Genomic DNA, 25,938 nt, shown 5'->3' with positions numbered 1-25,938 from the left:
CATATTTATAAAAATTAAATTAAATTTACATGTGTTTTTTTTTACTTTATGGCTAATTTTGATAAAATAAAATTATTAAATAAAATATCTAGTATTTGGATTTAATGTTTATGTATGTTTTCAACTGAGTTTATTTGTCTTTTAAATTAACTCTCATAGGTATTTGAAAATATAAACATCGATTAGTTGATATATAATATTTTAAATATTAAAATGTAGTAAATATTGTTTAACCTTAATGTGGGCGAATGTTCTAATCAAATATTTTGCATTCTAGCCAAGCCTGCAACTTAGTTCTTTGGTGGGCAACCAGCGACTGCGTGCTCGAGGAAAAACTAAAAGAGGTTGCTCCCCTCTTGGAACTCTAAGCTTTTCTTTGCGTCGACGCGACGCTGCCCTTAGCGATTCCTTAGAGTTTGACCACAACAAACCGAGCACGCAAGGCGGGCCAGCGGCTCCTTAAGAGAAAGCTGACGTGACAGGACATACCATACCTGCACCATACGTACACCAACACCAGGACGATGTCCAACGAAGAGAACGACGACTACATGGCCAGCTTAAGCCAGGCCCAGACCGCCGAGGATGAGGTCGATGGCGGCGGAGGAAGAGAGGCGGCTGGCAGTAACGAGTCCGTTCTGGGCGGCCAAACAATGCCACAAATTAGTCCGAACGCACCGCTCGAGGGAAACGTTTCGCCGCCACCGACGCAGCCCCATTTGGATGATAATCTGCACAACGGCAACATCGGCAGCAGCAGCATTATCAACAAGCACGGCAGCAACATCAACGGGAACGGGAACGACAGCAACCGCAGCAGTCCTGCCAAGAGTCCCAAGCGTCCTGTATCCTCCAGCTTCCGGATTCAGAACGCCCAGTACGACAATGACGAGGAGGACTTAGCAGCCGGCGAGCGAGAGGTGGCAGGTGGCGATCGCCAGGTGCCGGATTATTGGCAGCAGCGGAACGGAGGAGGTGGCACAGGTGGTGGCACAGCCAGTGGGCGGCAGAGTCGCGCCATCAGTCCCGGGTATCTGGACAACATGAGCGAGAACTCGGAGCAGCCGCCGGTGGTGCCGCTGGTGCGGTCCAAGTCCCGTCCAGAAATATCCAGTGCAGCGGCCGCTCGATATAATAATCTCTCCTACTGGAAGGCCCGCCGTGTGGTGTTCTATCGTAATGGGGATCCCTTCTTTCCCGGCGTGGAGCTGCGCTATCGTCCTGGTAGGGATGTGACCTCACTGGACAACCTACTTGACAAGATCTCGCCCAAGATGGACCTGCCCCGCGGGGCCCGGTATGTCTTCTCCATGGACGGAGATCGAAAGTACCACCTGGACGAGCTGGAGGATGGAGCCTTCTATGTCGTATCCTCGTTCAAGGCCTTCAAGGTGAGTCCCAGATTATTCGCATGCACTGCTGCACTCAGCGACTTCCATAATTTTGAAGTTTAAGTGAGCGTTTTCACGTCAGGCGCAAAATCAATATAAATTTGAATATTTTGGTATAATTTTAGTGAGTGTGCTGTATGTATGTATACTGTGTGTGTGTGTGCATAACATACATAAAACTATATACGAGGTTTTGGCGTTTTTTTGCGGTCAGCGTCTCACTCCAAAATGGGTGAGAAAACTTGGTCACTTGGCCTAAAAATGAAAGGCGGCGCTCGCCTTTTGGCTTCTTTGTTTTGCTCCCTCTTCCTTGGCAGCGGGCGTCCTTGGGGGCGGAGTGGGTGGTGGCTGGGCGGTGGGTTGGTGGAGCCACATTTTTGCATGCAAGCACTTTCGCTTTCTCTCGCTCTCATTCACATTCGCCCACTCTCGGAGTTGTGGGAGTCTAGCCCTAGAAACAATGCCAACAATTAGCACGCCTTTCGGCCTGGAAATTAGGTCTTAGCTTTTATGGGCGACTGAGAGTGGGCTAACTTGAGAGTTGAGAGGGCTAAGAGAATAGTTCGGCTTAAGAGCAACTTGGTTGGGGAGAAGGAACCTTAGCTCTTAGGGGCAAAAGGGTCAGCTGTCCGACTATCGATAGGTGCCATGTGCTATCGAAGGCTGTCGAAGGGATCGAACGGAATTATTATACTACTTATTATTAAAAAATTAATAAGAACAATTTAGCAAATATTATATTTAAACAAAAATTAAGTTAATATAACAAATAACTGCATCAGAAACATTTTAAAAATTTATTATAAAAGTTGTATCCTTACTGATAACATATTGATTCTTTTTAATTTACCTTAAATTATATTCAAATGAAAATTGACTTTCAATACTTTTTCTTTCACTATTGAATTAAAGTCAGAATAAGATTTACTTCGATGGGATCAAACAGCATCTATTCTTCCCTTTATTGACGCTCCTTTTTTTGTAGCCCGTTGGCTTGTTGACTTTTGCATAAATTTCAATCAGATGCTGTCCAAACAGTTGGCTTTAAAGCCCGCCTTTGACATCTGGCCAAGGCAGTTGGCCAAAAAGAAATCCACACAAATCACAGACATCATGCGGGCACCGCAATCAAGCGTCCGCACATCCTACATGTCCCGGAACAACTATTGAAAAAGTTTCCACCTTCCGTTTGACAAACGTTGTGGGCGGATGATGACGGGGCGCAGTGGCAGTGGGAGTGGCAGGAGAGGCTGCAGCCAAACCATAATCAATAACGACCAACTCAAAAGCCAGCCCCAGCTATGCGTCTAATGCAGTCGAAGCGTGAGCCAAAGTCAGGATGTGCCAGTGCTCAAGACAAAGAGTGGTGGCGGCTAAAAAAGCAGCCATTCCATCCAGTTTGCTCCCAAGTACCCGAGTACATCCCCCACGTTGTGGGTTCTCCTTGGGGCTCCACTACGGGATACCTACCCTAATACTCCTACTCCGACTCTTTCGTCGACTTCAACTGCAACTCGCTACGGCGAAAGGCAATAGCGCGCCTGGCCCGCGGCTAGCAAACAAAAGCACAGCATGAAGCTCCATGCAGAGTGCACTTGGGAAAATACTGGTTAAGTAGGGAGGTATTCTTAGTCTTGGGTTATGCAGAAATCAGTGTAGGTCCACACTAAGAGGATAGAAGAGTTTTTGTAATTCAGTTATACGTTTTTTAATACTATAATTTTCAAGAAAAATTTTTCAGTGTCTGAAGCAATGCGGAGAATAGTAAAAATGGGGTCCTGTCAAAAAAAATAATAAGAATAAGCATTTACAGAACAGCGCAGAAAGAATTCATGTCTTTGACAAAAAATTATTATTAAAAAAAAAACATTTTTTTTTTCAAAACAAAAAAACAATGTATGGAACCTCATACCACGTTGAGCTAGTAATAATATCCCCAATCGATTATCTTTTAAATCTATAAACTTAATTTTATGTTTACATTTTTTCACTTATAAAAAATTCCAAAAATGGAAAAAATATATTTTTTTTTGATCTTTTACAAATTGATGTGTATCGTTAGTTTGGGTTATTAGCTGGCCAAAACAGTCTTTTTTTTGCTGAGGCACTCCATTTAGCTATGTGACGACAAAAAACAGACCGAAAAGATCATGTTTCTGTTAAAAATCTCTAAATCTAATTTTCAACCAGAATCTATATTTTTAAATCTGTGTCGAAAATATAATTTGGATGTAGTTGTTAGAACTTCATTTTTGTTGAGTATTTTATTTTTTTTTGATAATAGAGGCAAATTACCAAATTACCTAAGCTATAAAACTAAAATATGCTCTCATCAAATTGCGTAAGGACTTTTCTGCCAATGTGATGCCTCGCTCCATCCGCTGCAGCGCCTGAAATCAAAACTTACGATGAGCCAGCGGCGCTCTCTTCGGCAACCAAAGGGGATCCGTTGTGTGATGTCGGGCTCGTGGGCTCCACGCCGTGCTACAAAAGGCTACAAAGAACAATGGAGCAGCGGGCACATATACACCCAGAAAACAAAATGGACTAAAAAGGGGCCTAATTACCTAAAATTTTAGGAAACATGGCCAGAAAAACGCGCCAAGGCCATGCATTACCTAAAATGTTGTCCATGTGGACTATATTTTTTACGCAGTCTTGAATTTATTTCTGGTAATCGTTACCTAAAAAAATGGCTAGTGGACTAGATTTTTAGGTCAAAATTACGTAAATATTAGCTATTTTCAAAAAAGTTAACATTTTTACTATTGATAGTAACATATTTGTTTATTTTAATTGCTTATATTGTTTTATTCGGATAAGTAAATATTTTATCTTTCTGAAAAAACAATCATTTTATTTTGTCCTCGGTGGGAATCGATCCCCGGTCTTCTGCGCGAGCGTCCAATAGGCTAGCCTCTGGTCTACGGAACTACTTAAAGGCCCTGTGGCAAAACCGAAGCCTGCTTCTAGGTGCACAGGCGAATTCTATTTTTAGAATAGGGCACTATTACCTTAAAAGTAGGAAAATAGTCCACGTTGGTATTGATTTTATATATTGAAACTTTTCCATCACTAGCTTTAAGAGAAGTCTAATAAAATTTGTTAATAATAAACTTAAAAAACCGAATAATTTGTTTATTAATATTAAGGGCCAATATTTGTATTAAATTGTGAGTAATAATCGACTTCAAATTATTCCTAAATTTTAGGTCTTATGGACCAATTTTATGGTTACGATGGCCTATAAAAATCTCTTTGGCTTTACCTAAAAAGTAGGAACATAGTCCACATGCTAATATTTTTAGGTAACCCATTACCTAAATCTGAAATTTTAGTCTATTTAAATTTTTTAGGTCATACGTTACCTAAAAAATAGTCTCACATTTCTCTGGGTGTATACTCATCAAATGGGAAAATGCATAGAAAATCAGCCGGCACTTCGGGCGCTCTCACGCGAAAAAGGCCAATTTGAAAACTTGTGGCGTTTCACTTAGGGAAATTAAAAATGTATGCAAAGTACATACGCCGAACGGGAGGGGCCGAGAAACCGAGACCAAGAATTCGGAGCAGACCAGGCGCAAAGTGCAGTGGAGCTGGCTAATAATATAAATTCATTTTGCGGACGAGCCGCACCAAGACGGGCGGGTGAAAACTGTTTACAAAATCATTTATGATAATTTATTCAACCAGGCATGCGTGACGAGACTCACGCCGACCTGCGAAATTTGAATGATTTTGGGTGCAGCAAATTGCATTAACCTTGTCAAGCTAGCCAAATAATTGCTCCGTGGGGCGCCGCTGGAACACCGAGTGGGTGGGGTCGTGCTCACAGTTTGTAATCAAAATTTAAATTTCTAACCATGCTGCGAAGGTCGGCGAAAACAGTGGGTTGGGACAGAGGAATTTTCAGACAATGGAGGCAAAGACTTTCGTTGTTCCAAGGAGCCGAGGGAAAATAATGGGGAAGGGATTAACGAGCATTAATGGAATTTGTTAGCTTGCCCTGAAAGGAATTCAAGTTGCTGTCGCCTTAACAATTTTTCATTTCCATATTCTTATAATTTGTTTAGAGTTTACATCTTCTTCGCAACACTCGAGGATAATAATCTCTAAATGAGATCCGAAAGAATGCGAACCCTTTTTTTAATCTATATTTTTGGACCATATCATAGCCTGAGGACTATACAAAAATATTTAATTTAAAGCTGAATAAACTTCAATTGTTTGAAATAAAGCTACACAAATAGTTGAATAGTTTATTCATAAAACGGGAATACATGCAATTAGGAAATATCTGCCTTGACCGCAAAAAGAAATACCATTTAAAAAATAAATACTGCAATCAAACTAACACGAAAGGTAAAAACCAATGTTCAGAAACGAATAACAAAAGAGTTGGCTTTCTAAAAAATAATCAAGCCCCCTTAGCCGCCCTTCACTTTGTATTTTTATTTAAATTATTTTGTTCATCTCTAACCACACCCCCGAAAATAGTTGCCATGCCATTTATAAGTTTCCTTCTTGACCCCAATATGAAATTCCATTTGAATTCTCCTCGCTGACCAATTTAGCTGTGAAACTAGATATATATCGTGCAATTTAGCAGCCCCAGAATTCAGCTGACCGATAATGCCACTGTGCCATAAATACGCCTTAAAGGTGCAGCACGCCAATTATGAATGATGGCCAGGACTTTTGCCATTGCTGCTGCTGCTGCTGCACCCCAAAAACCGTTGGCCAAGAAAAATGGACACGCAGAGCCGCAAAGAAATTAAGATTTTTGGCACAAACGTGAGCGGCATGACAAGAGAACAAAAGCCAAAATGCGGGGCATGCAGCACGCAAGGTCAGCGCCGTTGTAATTAACTGCATATAAAGTGGGCAGTGGGTGGTAATCGGCGGTGAAAGCGTGATCGGGGTGAACGGTGAAAGGCAAAAGGCAAAAGGAGAGCGACCAGATTTCACGTCAATTATTTTTTCTTGCCGAGGCGGCCAACTTATGACCAAACAAGCTGCAGTGACATGTGAACAAGATTAAACCCAACAAACCCAACGCAAAACCCACCTTCCACCCACCTCCTCTGTCTACGTTATTTCCCAGCTTTTCCGCCCTCTTCGCTTTTCCACACCGCAGAAAGCCAAAAACTTCGGAACTTGCCTTTGGGCTATAAAGCGTTTGATAAATTTCGCTGCCATTTACGTGTTGCACGCGCCGGGGATGTGAAATGTGGATGAACCAGCTGGGTGGCGATGGTGTGGGTTCGGATAGTTGACTATGGCTAACAGGGCTGGCTAACAGGGGAAGTAAAAGGGGGTTAAATGGAGGAAGGGGAACAGGGACAGCTGTGTCCGTTGACTGCACCTGACGACATAAATTGCGCATTTGCGTGGTCGTGATCCTTTTCACTTACAACGCCACGACAAAATCTCAGTTGCCTCCAGAGCTGCCTTTTGCTCGCCCAAACCTTTTCCCTTTACAACCCTCCCAACCCCATCCACTCGACAATTTTAACAAAAGGTGCAGGCCACCAGGGCGTATGAGTAATGCGCGTTTGTGTGTGTATGACGCGTCTGCTTCACAATTACAAGAGCATTTTAAACTCAATACCCATTGAAGAGGTAGGGAGTAAGGGAATATTTATTTGCCAAATCATTTATTTATCATTAATCTTCATACTCTAAAAAACCGAGCCATTAATTCTTTTAATTTTGTGTCTAATGTGCAATATACAATTTTAAATAAAACATGAGTTTAAAATTTAATAAATAAGTAAATAGTAATTTTTAAATACCTAACAAAATATAAAATATATTTAAAAAACAGTGGTAGTTTTTGGTCACTTCCCAGTCCATTACTCCCGACTCTCTTCAACATTTCCTGCTTGTTTGCTGCTGCTGCAATGATTTTTTAATTGCTCGACACAAATATAAACACAGACTGGTCTTTTTTCCTGTTTTTTGCTGTCCTGTGTTGTTGACCGCCGCTGACTCTTCTCGGACGGATCTACTGGTGCCATTGTGGGCTCATTTTAATGATTTTCTGACTACGTCATCAGAGCCATGCTTGATTTACATTTTTGAGTTGTCCGCCCGGTGCAGCATTACGGCTACTGATTGCATTGACAGTTGGCACACGTAACTGCTGCATCGTCCGGATATTCAGGGGATTCTGGGTCCTGGAGAGGCAGGAGAAAAGCAGGGAGTTGCCGGGGAAATCGCATCCCGGCCACTGGATTTTTACCGTTTAATTGCCGCCTTTCATCGCATTCTTAATTTGTTGTTCAGTGCATTTTCCTCTTTTTTTTCCGCTGCGCGTTGCTGCTGCACTTTTTCATTTAAAACTGTTTGCCAATCAGGTCGCCTGAAAAGGCCCCAAAATAATTGCTCCGGTCTGTGGATAGATTCGATTATTGAAGAATTACAATACAATAATTAAATGGCTTTCAGGCCAGAAACAATAATAAACAATTTGTGTCACGGCTCCGAAACTAATTGGAGTCAAGTTCAAATTGAGTCGCCAAATTGTTGAACAATATGCGTGCTTGAATGGGGATATGTATGTGTAGACATATGTGTTTATTTCGATTCGCACATAATGAAGGTGCATTGGGCGGAAACATTGTCTCCAAGAAAGGGAGGGAAGTCTTTGGAGTCTGGAGTATCTGGAGTACCACTTATAAAAAAAATATAAAACCTTTTTTAAATCTTTAAAATGTGTAAGAATGTTGTATTACCAACTTCATACAAATCAAAAAAAAAAAAAAAATTTAATTTAAAAACTATTTAATGGCCTAACATTTAAAATGTCTTGAAAGCAAAGTTATTTTGTTTAACCTATTAATATTAAATGAAGTATCAAGAAGTAATCCCTTATTAATTTTTCTATTACAATACATGCCAATTATTTCTATACCAATGACTTAATAAAATTAATCAGCATTAATACCCATTATTAGGGATCATTTAATTCTGAAGAGTGCTCAGTCAACCCTCTGAAGTCATAATTATGTGTTTACATATGTGCAGACATATGTAGTGGCTATGGCCTAAAGGCGTTTTGCAATTATGGCAAAAGCTACAGCAACAACAGCCATGGAAACGTGGAGCGGGAGCCAAGAGATTTTGCTTACGTAGACGCCTATTAATATTACGCATACGCCGTGTTGCAGGCGCATTGGGTCGGAAAATGTGACCCAGACCGCCATTGTTGTTGGCCTGCTGTTGTTTTCCTTCGGGCAGGACTCACAATTAGGAGCATCCAGATGCCCCGACGCAATTTCTGGCCTGCCTGGGATTTCGTAAGGGCATTAATAAAGCACTTTAATAAATTAGTCCAACCGAAGCACTTAAGCGTCTTATCAAATCAGAGCAGTTGCATGCCGTGGCTTAACGCACACATATGCACAGGCACAGATGCGGTGCATAAATGTGTGAATATTCATATATATTCACTTGATCCTCATTGTGGTTGACATTTAAATGGCTCGTTGTTGTAGTTTGCGGCCATTGAAATTGCATTAGCGATTCGGGTGGTGGGTGGCTGCGACCGCATGTGCAAATTCCTATGAAAATATGTAGGTGTTGAAATCGAAAAACAGCCCCGGACAATAATAACAATTATTAAAAACAATGAAACACAAATGAAAAACAATATTACCAGCCAGCCATCCTCCCGCCCATAAACATTGAAGCGAGTAAACGGCCTACAATGGGCTAATTTCGGTATCGAGTTATTAAATGTGGCTGTCATGTGGCCATCGACTGGAATTTGATGGTGAAATAAAGAAAATATTATAGAGCGATTTATTTTGTTATACATTCCAGATGGCTAAGTAAAAATTTGAGGCAATGTGATTAAAATTGTGGATAATTGACAATTTAAATAGAATATTATGAAGAGTTTATAATGAACATTATTAGATCAGATTTTTAATAATGACTTGTTAAAAACGGTATCTAATATAGTTAAATTTTAAGTGGAGAAATTCAATATCGGTTTTTACGATATACGTAGTAATATGTAGTTTCCCACACGCTAAAATTATAATGGCATAGCTTTATTACTCGCAATTTCCCCCATTGTCCCACAATCAGGCATTAAGCCACCCACACACTGGCAATAAAGGACATGCCGTGAGCTCTTGTCCTACCACTCGCCCGCAAACAGAAAGGACATGCTGGACCAACACAGAGGCCCTCGCAGCATTTTTCTGTATAAACATGACAATTTAAAACGCATTACAGTGCGGCAATTAATTAAACTGTCATTGGTTTGCAAGATTCTGAATCGTTTCGCCGCGCCACAGAGTCAAAATAAATTGTACACAAAAAGCGCGCACAGGCGAACACAAATATTGCATTAAAAGCCAGGCGGAGTTTCGCCGGGTTGACTGGAAACAGTAAAGCATTGCGTAAATTTATTGAATTGTAAAAAGAACATATATCAGCGTTTTTAATTGCAACGGCAGCAGCAACAACAAGGAGCCAAGTTGAATAAATAGCCGAGGACAGTTTAAACTGCGGAAGGTTTCAGAGTGCCATCAGCGGCGGCAGCGGAGAAACTATAAAAGTTTATCGAGTGAGCTACATAAAAAGGGTTGAACTTATTCGCTTACCCCTTCCCGGCGAAAGGGGGGAATTAGAATTGGCTATTTAAATCATCGGAGATACACTCTCTCATTTTTCCATTTGCCCTCATTGAAATGTCCGCCGAAGTGCTCCACTTTAACTGGTCCATAAATGGTAAACGACTTTTGTTTTGCTCACGATGAGCTGTAATAATTTGACTCGTTTTTACTACTTCCCGTTGCCATAAAACAAAATTAAAATATATTAACTTAATCAGTAAAAGAGGGAGAGAAGGTGCAGAAGTTTTTGGCTGCTCGGAAGCCAATTTATGCTGGCCCAGAGCACCAGTTGCCAAGACCCAAGCCGCAGACTCGGAGAAAAACTTAGACCAGAGCCAAATGACAGTAATTAGAATTTGTTGGGATTTTTTTTTCGGCTATTCGGCTCTCTGGTTATTTGGCTATTTGTTTATTCGCTCTACGTTTGGCAACACGGAGTCGGGTGTTGCCAAAAAAGCGAGTGGCCAACTGGCAGCAACTGTAATAAATGACAACAAATTCCCCGCAGCCCCTCGGCTGGCTAAACGGTTTCGGCAGAATAAATAAATTATTTACAGACATTTTCTGGGGTTACAAATGCAGCCCACCAGTCTTCCGATTCCCCATTATATTTTCATAATTCTGCGACTGACGTCACTCGCTTTAAACTATGCAAAGCAACTCAATCCACCGGACCGTGGTGCTGTAAAGCACTCGGCAAACATTCTTGTCGCCCTCAAAGCGCACAGAGCAATAAAACACAGGCCTCCAAAAAGGGGGTTTACAGTTTAGGGGGTTGAAGGAGCTGAAGGAGCGGGCAAAAGCGGCTGGGGAATGTCTTCAACTCGAATTGATGGCGCTGACTACAAATTCGACTTGTGTGTGCCATATTGTGAGTGAGTGTGACGGTGTCTGTCCGTTGTTCCGCTAATGGTGAAAGTTGTCAAGCGGCTCAAGTGGTAAAGTGGAAGTACCAGTCTAGTGGAGGGGGTTACGAGGGGTCGAGGGGCAAACTTCCGTTGTTTTTCCCTTAGACAACAACTTTCACTCGAGCGAGCTGGCCCGCTGCACAAGGGAACTAAAATGTAGTTGCTATGATAAAAAACACTATAGCGTCGACATTACTCTGGAACTTTTTTATAGCACACTTTTTGGGATATTAAAACTTTGGCTAAATAATAAATAATGTGCATATTACACAGGATTTTTAAACAGAAATGCAATGTTAACTTCAGAGAGACAGACTTTATTAATGGTTAAATTTCTTTGTAAACATAAAATAATACAACTCAATTTTTATTACCAATTACATTTTGATTTATTGTTTCGATTACTCGGCAGCCTATCAAGATTATTTATAAGCGAGTACCAACTGTAAATCATCATTAATAGTATTATCAATTTTTTCTTTTCTTTGGAAAATACAACCTAATTTTTTTTAAATACATGCTTAAATAATTTTTTAATCACAAGAAAAATTATAAATTAAAAAAAACTCCAGCAGTTTTTTCTTTAAAAAAAAACTTTTTTTATGCATGCTATATAAAGATAAAACTAAACTTCTAGAAACTACTAAAAATTTTAATTTTCAAAGTTACTAAAAGAGTAATGGTTAAATTATTAAACTTTATATAAATGCAAGCGTGGTGCGTGGTTTTGCATAATCGCTGTCCTTATCCAAGCATTATTTTAGAAAGAAAACTTTCTCGTTTACTTGCAAATAACCTGAACCATTTTCCACCTTCGCTTAAATAAGCAAAAAGTGTTTTCCACCCATTGTGTGTGGCACACGTCGTCAAACATATCGAAAACTTTTTAGAATTTGCAAACTGTTGTCCCGCGCTGGCAACCGCAGCGTATTCCGTCCTATATACTAGAAAAAAATTAGGGGAACAATAAAACTACTACTATAATTATATCTCAATTGAATTGTTATTCTTTTTGTTTTTTATTTTTGAGACAAACCCGAAAATATTATTTTTTTTTTATCTTTTAACTATAATTAAATATGTTGTTTGTTTTTGGCGACCTTTCCAAATTATATTTATTGTTAGCCGGCTCGAGGTCAGGATTTTGAAAAACAACGCAAATTTTAATTTTTGGTTATTCGTCAATATATTTCGGTTGCTCTTCGGCAAACTGTCTTCAGGACAAATTTAAATTACACGTCTGCGTCCGGACGTGGAGTTGTTAACATAACTAATTCCTCTTTTAAATGAAGTAATTTTAAAATCCGGACTTAAAATGTTAAGATCTTGAAATAAAAAATCACATAGATGAGCTTCTAAAAAAATATTTGATAAGCATATCCAAATATTTCCAGTGTAAGAAGAAGGAGTGCTGGGTGGAAGAAGAAGAGTCCGCTGGTCACGTCCTCGTCGTTGATGTCGTCTGAAACTTATGAGTTTTGAAATGAAAACTGGTACAAACGGAAATGCAATTGAAACGTCGCCATTGTTGTTGGCTTTGTTGTTGTCGTAACTGTTTGCTAGTGTCGTTGTTGTTGTTGCTGTCGTTGTTGATGGCCTGACAAGTTGAGAGAGTGTTAGTGAGTCTTTGTAAGAATACGCCTGTGTGAGTGAGTGTCGTATGAAGTTTTTGCGCTAAGCTATTTGGAAATGCCATTAGACCGTGTCACACATACAGGCTCAATGTGACAAGACGCTGCTTCCTCTTCGTCAGCCATCTCCTTGCCGTTTTCCAAGCATTTTCCCAACCGTTTTCCCACCCTTTGTTTATGTTTATGTATGCGGTGCAATATTTTGCGTCATATTGTGTGCTGGCCTGCGGTTTGGAAAACGCGCCTGACCAAACTTTTCAGCACGACTGTAGGCACAGTTCGGTGTCTAGCAGCGGCTAATGCGGTTACATGGAAAACTCTCTTTCTCCGGCCAAAGGACTTTTCTTCGGAGGGACTAGGACTCTTCTTCCCACGCGCCAACAATTTAATTTCCGAAAATATTTCCTTGACGCTGCTGACGCAGTTGTGCAAATTCATATTAAACATTTGTTGTGCAAGTGACATTAATTATATCAACTGTGATAAATGCTTTCTTATACGGACGTATTATTCAAATTACGGCCGAAAATAAACATAGCATAAATAAGCGGCGAGAAAACCTTGGCGCATAAATCAAGGCGCAAATTGTCACGTGCTCTAAATTCATTTATTTCCAAATTCGAGTCAAGGCGTGTGGTGGTAAAAACACAAAAAAATATATAGTCCAAAACTAGGCTAAGTAGCCAGTCCGAGTGAGTGTGTGTGGGTGTGCGTGTGCGCGTGTCGGTGTAATTGGCATTGTAATAGTAATCACAATCGACATCGATGTACGCCGAATCGACCACAACGGAGATGACCGCTTATCCGCACCGAGAACGGGAACCGCCGGAGAAGGCGACTCTACGTGATTTCTGGGCCAAGGAATCGGCTGTGAATGCATTCCTGCAGACCTCACATGTAAATATACATTTCGGTTCGATTCTCTCGCAAATCGATTGTTGATCGAGGGGAAAAACTTGAGGGACTCTGGGTAGTGGGTAGTGGGGCAAAACTATTATACTGCGTAATCAAAAGTGTCAACATTTTCTCTCGGCTACCCCAAAAGCAATCTAAAATCAAATGGCGTACACGCAATCTAGCCAATACACTGGTCAGCAAGGAAGAGAGTGAATAATATTAAGACAATAGAAACATATTTTATTTTAATGTGGAAAATATTTTAGTACAAAAATATATTTTCTCATTCAAACTATAATTGCATGGTTAACTTGGGAATAGGAAAAACTATTCGGTAAAATGAATAAATTTAGATTTTCTGAAAAGCCAATCCAAAATATATTTAAACAAGAAAGGAAGCTAGCTTTGGCCAGCCGAAGCTTATATACCCTTGCAGATCATTCCTATTAATTAACAAATCGCAAAAATGTTCAATTTTCTTATATTTCTCCATAATTTTCCGATCGTTCCTATGGCAGCTATATGATGTAGTCGTCCGATTTTGATCAAATTAAAATTGAAATTCGGAAATATTTAAAAAGAGTCATATTCTAGAGTAGAAGATAATACAATAAAAACCAAAGAAGCTAGAATTTATTTCCTATTACTTGTCCGATCCGGTTGGTTCCGACATATATACTACCTGCACAAGAAAGAAGACTTTTGGGAAAGTTTCATCCCGATAGCTCAAAAACTGAGAGGCTAGTTTGCGTAGAAACAGACAGACGGACAGACGGACGGACAGACGGACAGACGGACAGACGGACATGGCTAGATCGACTCGTCTAGTGATGCTGATCAAGAATATATGTACTTTATGGGGTCGGAAACGTCTCCTTCACTGCGTTGCAAACTTCTGACTGAAATCATAATACCCTCTGCAAGGGTATAAAAAGTATGGATTGTCTTTAATAAGCTTTATTTTAAATATTTTGTATCATTTTAAATATGCGAACAACTTTTTTTAAAAACCCAATAAGCTTAATAAATTTTAAGATATTTCTTGATTAGTCTTTAAACATTCTTTTAAGTAAGTAAAGAACACTTTCGTGAACAATTCGGCTCTTTAAAAGTTTAAGGACTTTTCCGAAAATGCTGTTAACGAGTGCCTGCGAAACGATTGCAAATTTCTTGCCATAGCTTCTGTCAGAGTGTCTCTGCTGTGGCACTTCTCTTGCATTTTAAGTGCACTGATTAAGTGCATAAGTGATTTAAATGCTGGGGGAATTTTCATCTAAAGTCATAAATTGAATATGTTTCAACTTTTGGCTTTGCCTGGGATTCAGTTACATTTTCGTATGGGAAATGGGAAATAGAACGGGGGGAGGGAGCAATGGAAAGGAAGAGGTCGACCATTTGCCTTTTGTTGCCCCTACTGGGCGTGGCTGGAATTGCTTAAAATTTTGCTGGCGCACTCAAAAAACTTTTCAGTTATAATTTATCAGATTTTCGAGCTCAGACATTTTATAACAATTATGCATAGTTATGCGCATTGCTACAGATAGTTTCCTTTTGCCATTCCGATTGTGTGGCTGTGTGTGTGTTTGTGCCAGTGAGTGCGTATACGTAATATTTGAAGTGAAGGCCATCAGTTCACAGCTTCACAGATTCCATGTGCATTTGCCATCGACTGACAGCATTTTAGTTTTAAGATTGCGCAAACGATTGTGTTGCATAAATGAATTCAAGTAATCCGTATTTTTATGCTCTGTGAATTGACAAGTTCCGCTTACATCGTGCGCCAGGTGATCCGGGTGAATGTGAATCCTCCGAGTCCTGTGAATCCTGCGAGCAACAGGAGACCTGTGTACGGTTCGGTTAACAAATTTGCATTTACAACTTTTGCCAGCTAATAAAAATTTCATATTCATCTTATGCCCAAGCCGAAACTGAAACAGAACAGAAACAGAAAATGAGACCCAAAAAGCGAACGAAACGAAACGGAAGTCAAATAATTCCGACACGTATGTCCACGCCACTTTGAAAGAGTGGAGCGCATACAAAACGAAAGAAAGAAATATGACTCCGTACGGAATATTTATGCGAGAACTCCTCCGCACAAACACACACACTGAGAGGAGCCCTCACAGATACACGCACACACTTACACGTAGCCTGTGACACATTCACAAGGCAAAATATTCGAAACTTTGCATATGCATGAGGGTGGGATGGCAGAGGGGGCACTGGGGGGATCGGTGCCATAGTGTGGCGCATTACATTTGTAAAATCTGGCACACGAATGCAATAAATCACAACACAGCACAAAATACCCCACCAATACCACCGCAGATACGCATGCATACTCGTACAATGGCATTATTATTAGTAATGCAGCCTGCTCTCGGAACCTAAGAACTCGGGGAAATTATTAGGGTCACATGTGTAAAAGGATATTTCCTTATTAACTCACACATATACCAGCACACACACGGCGGATGGCTGGCATCAAATGAAATATGCTACTGGCATTTTGCCCGGCACAGAATTATTATTATGGCGTCAAATAATGAGGCAAAAAGTGTCAAATTTGCATGCAAAATATGTCTAGATGGCATTTACAATATTCCATCTCTGTATATTATTTTCGATGGCATGCAATTGCTCCAAATTAATTGCATGGCAAGTGGTGGAGCAAAAATGGCACGCCAAGCCATGCGGAGCTCTCGAAATGCACAAGGACAAACGGTCCTCGAACAGTGAAGATTGCCGACAGGTGATGGATTAAATAATACATGGCAATTTTGTTGAAAAAATTTAATATTATAATTTTTTTTAATTAAAACGCCATTTAAAAACATATTTTTCTTATTTAAGTTTGAAATAAGCAAGTAATTATTTCTCCAATTGTTACAAAAACTTTATATTAAACTTAATCTTTTAGTTCTTAATTATTTCTAAATATAAGAAATGTATTATTTATTTTAATTTGTTCATAGAGTCTATGAATAGACGCCTAAAATGGGTAATTAATTTGTACAATTTCGGTGTGCTGTTTTAATATGGCAGATGGTTAGTTTTTTTTATAACGAATGTTCGTTTAATGGCAACCTTGCTGGACTGTCTGCTGACTTGACTCTCAGCCTGATTCTCCGTTCCCAAATCGGACAGCCAGCGCCAATTCCATGGGCACACACATAAAACTCAACCTAAGTAGGGTATAAATATTTGCAATGCAAAATGCTGACTCGACCTAAGCGAATGAGATGGGCTGAATGCGTAAGAGGCAGTCGGAAGGACGAAGGACTTCTGAGAGTTGTGAAATCTGGTGGGTGGGTGGACGGATGAGAGGGAAGCCCAGAGGTACTAGTAGGGGTATCTGGCACTGCACACTCATGCAAGGCGCATGCAACAGGGAACTGCCACTCACACGCACATCGACACACACACACACATACCACAGTTAGACACACGCACACCATGACAATGGCATAATATATTGGTGTCTAAAGCAGACACGACGAAATGCCCGACTTGAGCAGAAGGAGTAAGAGTGTGGCGAGCCAACTTGGCAGCACTTTGCAGATGCACTGCACTGGGAAGTTTTCGAAATAATTATTGAGTTCAAAGTTTGAAGATATCGTTTAAAATACCATGATTAATATCAAAAAATGAAGGTTTATATTTCATGAATTTTATTTTATTATTTCCCTTATAGAAAAGTTTCATTTTTAATTAAATAACATTTAATTTTAATTTTGTCTGAGTTTCAAAGCGCTCTTTTATAAGGTATTCAATTTCTGTCAAAGGTGTAACATTAATTTCTATAGAAATCACATCATTATTAGTTTGAAATTGAATCCTCGAAAGAATATTTAAATTTCCAAACATATTTACAATAAATTAAATTTTCACTCCAATTTGTCTCTCTGTGTGCATTTCGCAGTTCGAGTTACACTTACCATACGTGTTACTGTGGGGGCGAGCTGTGTAAAATGGGAAATGCGAGCTGCGAGATGGAAGGCGGGCAGTGTTAGATGCCCCCGTTAGTTGCTAGTTGCATGTTGAAATGTCGTCTGTCAGACATGATGAAAATAATGGAGCAGAAAATGTCACTGGCTATGCTAAGGACACATGTGATATGCATGTGAGTGTGAGGGAGGGACCACACCCTGCAAACGGCATACAGCCTCACCATATCTGTGACCATGTCCAATCCACCCACTTACCCACTACCGCCACAAGCAACCCCACCACCACCCACCACCCCCTTCCCATCACCTTCCTTTAGCAAAACGTCAAGGCTGGCCGTTGCTTTTGGCATGATGATTTAGTAAGGCTGACATTCCAGCGCGTTTCGGTAGCGCTCATTAACGTCTCCCGCTCCCCGGCACGCAAATGCAATTACGGATACCAAACACACACCTCCCGTGCCACCCAAACCACCCACACCCACTCCTACACCCACTTGGCACCACAAGAAAAGAAAATATATATTCAACGTTCATCAACAATTTGTCAGCGAGTGGCAACAGAAAAGAAACATTTTCTTGTATTGTAAGTCGAAGCAATTTGCATAACGTTTAACGGTCTACGGAAGAATAACAAAATATGCCAAGCAAGTAATTAAATTCAAATCAGTTTTGTGCTCCTGTAACGGTATTTCCACCGGGACACACCCCCCGATGCCGCCCCCATTAGGTGGGCGTGGCGCGGGTGGAAAAACTGCTGCGTTGTCCAAATGATTGAAAAATTTATGGGATGCAGTCTGGCAAGTGACATTTATATTAATTTATTGACACTGCGTGACTTCGGTGGCCAAGGACACACATGTCTCAGGATTTTGAATATTAAGCTGATAAAATAAGGCAACCCTCCCCCAACCACATGAACACACAGAAATAAAACCAGCTAAATATCTGTCGATTCAGATACAATTACATTTCAAAGATACCTTTTCTATTAATTTTCTTATTTATTATTAAGAAAAAATATCAAATTTTAGGCATAGGTATATATGCATGAAATAACTAATTATAATAAGTTGATAAAATATTACTTCCATTTCTAGAAAGCTTGATTTTTTAAAATAAAATTTGCATTGGAAAAATAATTTTACCATCAGTTTTGACCTTTACTAAATATGTGGTTACATATTTTTTCTTTGTGTAAGCACACAAACTAGATCCTTGAAAGGTTATTGCCTCCCTCCAAGGGGATTGTAAATTAAAGTGTAAAAAGGGGTCGCCAAACCTTGGCAAAAACAGCGACCATAGCACGTGCCATAATCATTAACAAAAACTTGTCAAATGCAATAAATCTTTATGCATTTTTTCGTCCAACTATAGTTGACCTCCATTAAAAAGCGAGAGGATAGGGCAAACCAAGCCAAACCGAACCGAAAAAGTGTAAGCCGAGCTGAGCTTACGTGGCCATTAATAAACCGCGCACATGTAGGAAATAATTAAAATTATACCGGCCTTCCTCTTCCCCGGCAGACGCACAAACAAACATTTTATAAATCATAAAAAATTATGTATTATATGCGTGTGCCGGGGAGAAATAAAAAGAGCGAGGTCCGTACAAAAGGGGTGCCGAACAATGGCGGGAAGAAAATTCCTTCCTTCTTGGAAACGGGGGCCCAAAGGAGGCTCGTTTCATGCATGGGAATAATTAAGCTATAAACCTCGACCTCTTTTCTTCCGACCGCTTCACTTGTGAGCTTGAAATATTTACACCTAAAACAAATAATAAATGCCCAACAAATTATTTATGCACGAAGACTCGTCGCTGAAAATGGCGACGATAAGTCAGCCCCGGCTGCTCAACTTCCGCTAGAAAAGCGGGAGGAGGAGGGGCGGGAAGCCCATATACATCATGACCTAACCTTGTCCATAATGTTTACTAATAATAATCCGCCCATGGCAGCCGAGGAATCCGAACAAGGAAACACAATAAAAATAATAAGGACTTGTAGGAGTCGATGGCAGCTAAAAAATGCCAGCCAAGCAGTAAAATGCCAGGCCAAACTATTTAAATCAAAAACTTCTCAACGTCCAGCATCGGGAGAAGAGCAATGGAATTTCCACACAGCCACGGAAAAGCTGGGAAAGCCAAAGAAAATACTTATATATAAAAATATATATAAAAAACGGGGAAAAAAATTATGCAAAAGGCAAAGGAAACAAAGGCAAAGGAAAATGCGCGATGGCAGGGCGGCGCTAAAAGGAAATTGCGAGTATTATTACGACTTTTATTAATTTTACCACCACCGCCGTGGCCCACTTTGTGCCATTCTGCGTTTTGGCCAAGTTCAGTTTCGGCCCAGTCGGTGTCCAGTTGAAGTTTCTCACTAAACAACTTTGCACGCATCGCAGCGGCCTTTCGGAACTTTCGTTTCGCGGACAATATTTTTTGTCGTGCGGCCGCGAGGAGGATTTTCCTTTCGCTGATTTATGTATGAGCGGGCAAAACTTTAAATTGTGTGCAGTGTGGCAGTGATCATTCTTGCGACGTCCAACAATCGGTAAACTTTTATTAACAAGTTGAGCCTCGAGATAAAAGATAAAGGTGGCTGTGGAGTGCAGCAGACATGACAGCAACAATAGATATTGAAAATATGGCCCCCAGCCGTGTGGCTTCGACAACAATTCCCAGCAAACACGGAAAAACACACTTATGGAAAATTCGAAATGGGCTGGGAAAAGTGCAGGCGATGACAACGCATGGCCAAAATGTGAATTATTCTGGCCGTTTTTGTGGCTTTTATGAAAATATTTAGAGTTCCCATAAACTCAACGGCAATGAAAATGGCAGCGACGCAAGTGCATAGAATTTTCACCTCTTTTGGGGAACAGTGAACTATATAAGCAATATTAGAAAAGATACCGAAATTATTAAAATATTCAAACGTTCTTTAACAAATAAGAAACCTAACCAATGATTTTAAAAGCTTTAAATATAACTTATAGTTGTTTTAATTATTAACATTTTTTTTGTAGTGCTATACATTTTTTTTATATTTAATTATTAATTTTTCCTTCCGGTTTGTGGTTCTGGAAACTCACAAGGATCTCCGATCTTGCCTCACTGTTCAGGGATACGAAAGTGCCCCACAATCGTTCACCTCTGCAGCACCGTCCGCAAATATGGCAGTCGTTAAACTTGAACAAACTTTTCCCACCGTGGCCACAAGTCAAATAGAGTGAGCAATCGAGTTTCCACTTAAAAGTTGTGTGCGCAGTCAATCACATTTGTGCCACTGTCCAAACAATCACTGACCGACCGTCGCACAATGGCTGTAAATTGCAGTTTCATATGCTATGGATCCCACTATCCGACCGTCCGCACTTCTATCTATACATGTATCTATGTATCTATCAATTTCGGCGAGTTTTCATTTTCATTTTCGGTTCATTGTCCACGTTGAACACGCTTTGTTATTGTTTTATGCCAGAGAATGGCCATCAAATGTATCTGTATCGGGGTCTTTGTGTGCGTGTGTTTATCCGTTTGGAGCACAACAGTAACAGAATGTCCTGGCCTTGTCTCTGTGTGAGTGTGCCAGTGAGTGGGTGGGTGGGGCTGTATTTATTTTCATAGCCATGTTTGTGACACAATTGATTGGAAAAACATAAACATTGCTTCGCAGTGAGTGAGTGAGTGTGTGCGTCTAATACGTGTCCAAGTTGAGTTGATTGTCATGTCAAATTTGCGGTGCGAGGGGTCCAGATTAGAAAATTCTATTTATAAACATCAAGTGCTAGGGCAACGAGAGCAACTCATTCTCACCTGGCGTCACCTGGCAATTGATGACTGCCGGCTGGCAAGTGGAGCAAAATCAATTTAATTCAATTAAAGTCAAAGCAAGCCAACAGAACTAAGACGATTTATTCCGACACGCTCCGAGGAGCGAGAGGCAGCCAGCACAAATGGCCAAAAAGGTCGGGCTAACAAAATTAATCTTGACGCTAACCTTCAAGATAAATGTGAGGTAAACAGAGCTGGCATTAAATGGAGAGTTTATGTTAGGAATTTTGGGAACTCTTAAATTTGAAAATTAAAGTCTATTCCACAAGTAAACTGCATGAAAAATTCAAAGAAATCAATTGTAGAATTTTAAGTTTTCTGCTTGTTTTGCATTCATTTGTTTCGCTTTTAAAATTAAAATAACGTTATTTAGAACTCACTACTCATATATTCTGTTTTTTTAAATCGTCATTTTTGTTAAATTTTTTATTTAGATATTTTATTTATTTCTCTGCGGTATATATTCATGACCGAATTCGCTATTTAATTTTCGCAAAATATCTTTCGCATAAACACGGCGTGGAGAGCAACAGCTTTTTGACACCCATACGCCCTGTGGGCCATTCCCATAAGTAGGCAGCACATAATTGCGGTGTCGCACATTCAGCATTTTCCGAGCCGAGCCGAGTTTTCCGCCCAAACTTGTTTGAACAACCGCATTAAATGCCGGACCAAGTGACAATGCCAGACAAACAGCCACAGAACAAACAAAAGAGCATAAAATATTTAATAAGCAGCCCAAAATCAGAATCCCCAGACCTTTTTTGGGGGCAATTCATTTGTGCAGCTGTCGTGGCCACAAACAAATATGACAACGCAACTGACCGCGGGCAGCAATCGCAATATGCAAGCTAATAACCCAGGACTCTTTCTCCTGGTGCATGCTAATTATTACCATAATTCGCCAAATGAAAAACGGAGCAAGTGAGCCTAACAATGGACAATAACTGGCCTGAAAGAAAGCCACGTATTTCATGCATTTTCATTCACAAACCAAACGGAGAAAAGGGGGCTGGGCAAAATTGAAAAAGGCAGCGTAGACGTTGAAGTATTGCCCCTGGGCCACCATATCAAAGGCAAATACTGCTGCAAAAGGGCCACTATATAAGGAAAAAACAAGAGAGAGAAAAGAGAGCTGGCGCGTGCTTGGTGCTAGTGAAATTCAAATACAACCGACATGGTAATAAATATCCATATAAGCCACTTCAAAGTGAAAAGCAATAAGCTAAACTACCACATCAAGTTGCCCAAGAACGGACCCCCGGCCAACCGTACCTGCCGCAAAACTATACATCAGCACAAAGCCAAAAGCGGGCCAACACCAATAGCACCACCAATACCAATACAAACAGCCACACAAACACTACTGCAAATGGCGAATGCGAATGTGAGTGTAACAGCCGAAGGCGGAGAGCGAAAGTGGCCGTCTCAGAGGGCAAAGGAACAACAACACAGAACAACACAAAACAAAGCAACTAAAAAAACAGTGCGAGGAAAAGCGGGAAAAACCCAGGCGCGCTCCACTTCTTCCTCTTCTACCAGAACGCTTTCCTTTGAGACTCTTTCGCAAGTGAAAGTTATACGGCTCTTTTGGCACGCACACAAACACCCCGCAAGGAATATGTATGCGCATATGGGCATGCATACTTCATTTCGTGATTTATCCGCCAGAGTTGACCGATTCGCTGAGCTATTACTAAATCTGATTGAATAATATTTGTTTGGGTACTTCTGAGCTAAAAACTCTAATAGCCGTTTTCTTGTTCGCCTGTTAAATTTAAGGGAACCTTTAAACTATGATTTTTTATACGATTTCAATGCTTAAACCCCACTTTAAATTTAACAAACGAATGAAAAAACGGCCCCTAACCTTTTCAATGGCGCTTTAGGTAAAACTTTATAATTTACAACCGAAATAAATTAAATGGTCTAACGGAGAAAATCGAGGTGATTGCAGCTTAATTCTCATGTAAAAAATTCTATAAAAAAATCTACTTCAAATTAAAATGAATTTCGATAGTTTTATGAATACCTACTATTTCTTGTTAAGTAATTTGTAAACAACTTACGACAATCGTTCCAGAAACATTCAAAAACCCAAAGTTTACTGCAGTTTGATTGATTAAACTTAAAATCTTTTTATTACTCTAAGTACAGAAAAGGGGATTTACCGAATAAAATGGTCGGCAAAACTCCTCAAACAGTTAAGATACAAGTGCTGTGAATGGCTTTCAAAATAACGAGTTTCTCAAGTAGTTAATTTACCTGAAACACTCCCGAACTGGTTCGTCAAGTGCGATAATTCGCCACATCTCTGCTCTTCAAGGTGTGGATGCCTTTCCCATCGATATCCGTGCATATCCAATATGGGCCTGGCTATAACTCGTGTATTTGGCCCACAGCCTAAGCGTTCTCCAATAGCTCATGCAGCAAATGTTTCTCTTAGGGCAAACAAATCAGCAGTATGGCACACAGACAGGAACAGGACTCGCATGCAAACACAAATACCCGTCCAGATGCATATGTATGCGTTTCGGGGGAATTTTTGGCGCGCAATTTCAGCGACGCCTTGTTGATTCACAACAGCAGCGCCCCCATGCGGCGAGTGGCGGAAGCAGCGGCACACATACACTGTAATAAAGAAAAAGAAGGGGGGGCTTTGAGGCAGAAGGCGAGGGAAGGGGGATGGCGGCTAATGGCCGCGAAGTTTTCGAGATTGACGGCCCTGATTTGGCCAAACAATAAATAAATACGAGTATACGAGAAATATGAGCACAGGTGGGCAAGTGAGTGTGCGAGTGTGACGAGTACATTGAGTACATTGAGTACACTTCATGCCTGGAAGCGCCAAAAGTGGAGACTCGGGTGCTGAGTTGCCAATTTGAATATTCTTTATGTACACGCTATGTAGAAGTTTTATGGCTGTGTGCGTGGTCACTCCGCCGACTGAGGAGGACAGCGTAACGTATACGTATGCATAACGTATACGTAGCGTTGCCGCCGCCTTTCATTCCGTTCGACTCCTTCATTCAGTTGCTCAGCGAGCGCCAACGAAACCAAAACGAAACGTGAGCCCGGTGCCGCCAATAATTATAGCCATAGAACATATAAACTCCAGGACGCCGCCCCGCATAAATCAACCTTAGCGAATTAACTAATTTAAAGTGCAATTAAATGTAAATGATTTCAATTAACTCATTTTGCGCGCAGAAAATTACATTTATTCAGCACTCTCCGCGCGGCGCCTTCCCCAGCGTTTCTACGGACTTAATGCTGTGCGGCGGATAAAACTGCAACTGAATTAAAAGTGCCTCGAACACTCCGCCCACACACACACGCACACGTAGAACGGGAAAGAAACTTTCGCTTAAATGTACATCGACGAGGATAGCGAGGAAAGTTCGCCCTTTGTGATGCTCACATCCCCCACGAAGTCTTGGGTCAGTTCGGTCCGCACAATGTAAACAAAGAGACCGGACTCTGGAGCCTGTAGTCCAGAGTCCGGAGTCCAGAGTCCGGCACATCACATCACACATCTCCGGGCTCCCAGTTTCCAGTTCCCCGATTCCCCGATCTCCATTCCCATTCCCTTCGCATACATCTCTTAATTTCACATTTCATTTTTTGCCTCCGAGAGAAATTGAGAAGCAGCACAGTGTGCGGGCGGAAAAAAAGTTGGCAAAAAGTTTAAATGACTTTTGTTGTTTTTCTAAGTGTTTTTTAATGGTCTACGTGTGCTGGCCGCTGAATCCTGTCCTGCTGCCCTCCGTTGATGTATGCTCAATTTTAAATATTTCCCTTCGACTTCGAAATGCTGGTGGACAGCAGACACTGAGATACGAATGCAGGAATATTTAACCGCAGACATTTACTTTTGTAAAATAAGTTCACGTGAAGTCAAAATTAACTTGCATTATGAACTTTAAATTCAATTATATCTTATTTTTATAATAAATGGAAGGCCATTAAAACTTTCAACACCTGGTCGCATAGTTTTATTTATAGGAAATATATTGTTACATTTTATTATTTATTATTATTATTAATTTACAAATTTTTTAAAAAGTTCTCTAACTTCATTATTTATTTTATTTCAGTAATGGGACTTTTATTGTTTAAGGTCCTTAAAGGTACGTTTGTAGCAGAAACTGGTTATTTTATTTTAGTTTAATTTATTCTTCTTAGAAACATATAAAAGGTATTCATTTATTTTTGCTCCGTGTACGTATGTGTGTACGACATGTGGCATGTGCCATGTCAGCGCAAATTTATGCTATGCCCAAAAAGTTCACACAACGTTGAGTAGATGATATTTACATTAGCCACTAACTTGCTCTAAACTGCTGATTAAGTGAAATGCCTGTGTGCGAGAATGTACAGTATAAAATTGGCAAGCGAATCCGAAATAAATGAAAATTAAAACAAATGTGAGAATGGCAAAGTGGGCACACCATTCTATGATATGATAGAGTTAAAGAAACTTATTCACAAGAGTTATTAATATGCATAAATGCCATTAAAGTCAGTATTTATTTATTTATATCCTTCTCATAAATTTCACAAGTATCCCTTTAAATCCTCATTCATCATTTTTCAGCACATTTCGAATAATTTTTCATTATTTCCTAATCCCCATCTAATCCAAACAAAACCACCAAAGGTGTGAAACAGTAAACATTACATGTACGCCAGC

The 25,938-nt window shown here is 40.3% G+C and overlaps 1 protein-coding gene across 3 annotated transcripts in view; it reads left to right on the top strand.

Moving 5' to 3' along the window:
• Positions 1-573: 573 nt before the first annotated feature.
• DCX-EMAP (Doublecortin-domain-containing echinoderm-microtubule-associated protein) overlaps positions 574-25,938 on the top strand; it is a 41,640-nt gene continuing 16,275 nt past the window's right edge. Inside the window, exon 1 of one of the 3 annotated variants that reach the window (XM_017139281.3) lies at positions 574-1,391. In XM_017139281.3, the coding sequence (XP_016994770.3) occupies positions 654-1,391 (738 nt within the window). In that variant the 5' untranslated portion in view covers positions 574-653. Of the gene's footprint in view, positions 1,392-13,374; positions 13,458-24,604; positions 24,686-25,938 lie in introns of those variants that run through there. The other 2 variants (XM_070215676.1, XM_070215675.1) reach the window with 2 other exon arrangements.

The sequence above is a fragment of the Drosophila takahashii genome, chromosome 3L (assembly GCF_030179915.1).
Source record: "Drosophila takahashii strain IR98-3 E-12201 chromosome 3L, DtakHiC1v2, whole genome shotgun sequence".
Taxonomy (NCBI): domain Eukaryota; kingdom Metazoa; phylum Arthropoda; class Insecta; order Diptera; family Drosophilidae; genus Drosophila; species Drosophila takahashii.
Note: the sequence above shows the minus strand (reverse complement) of the source record. Positions and strands in the feature narration are given on the sequence as shown.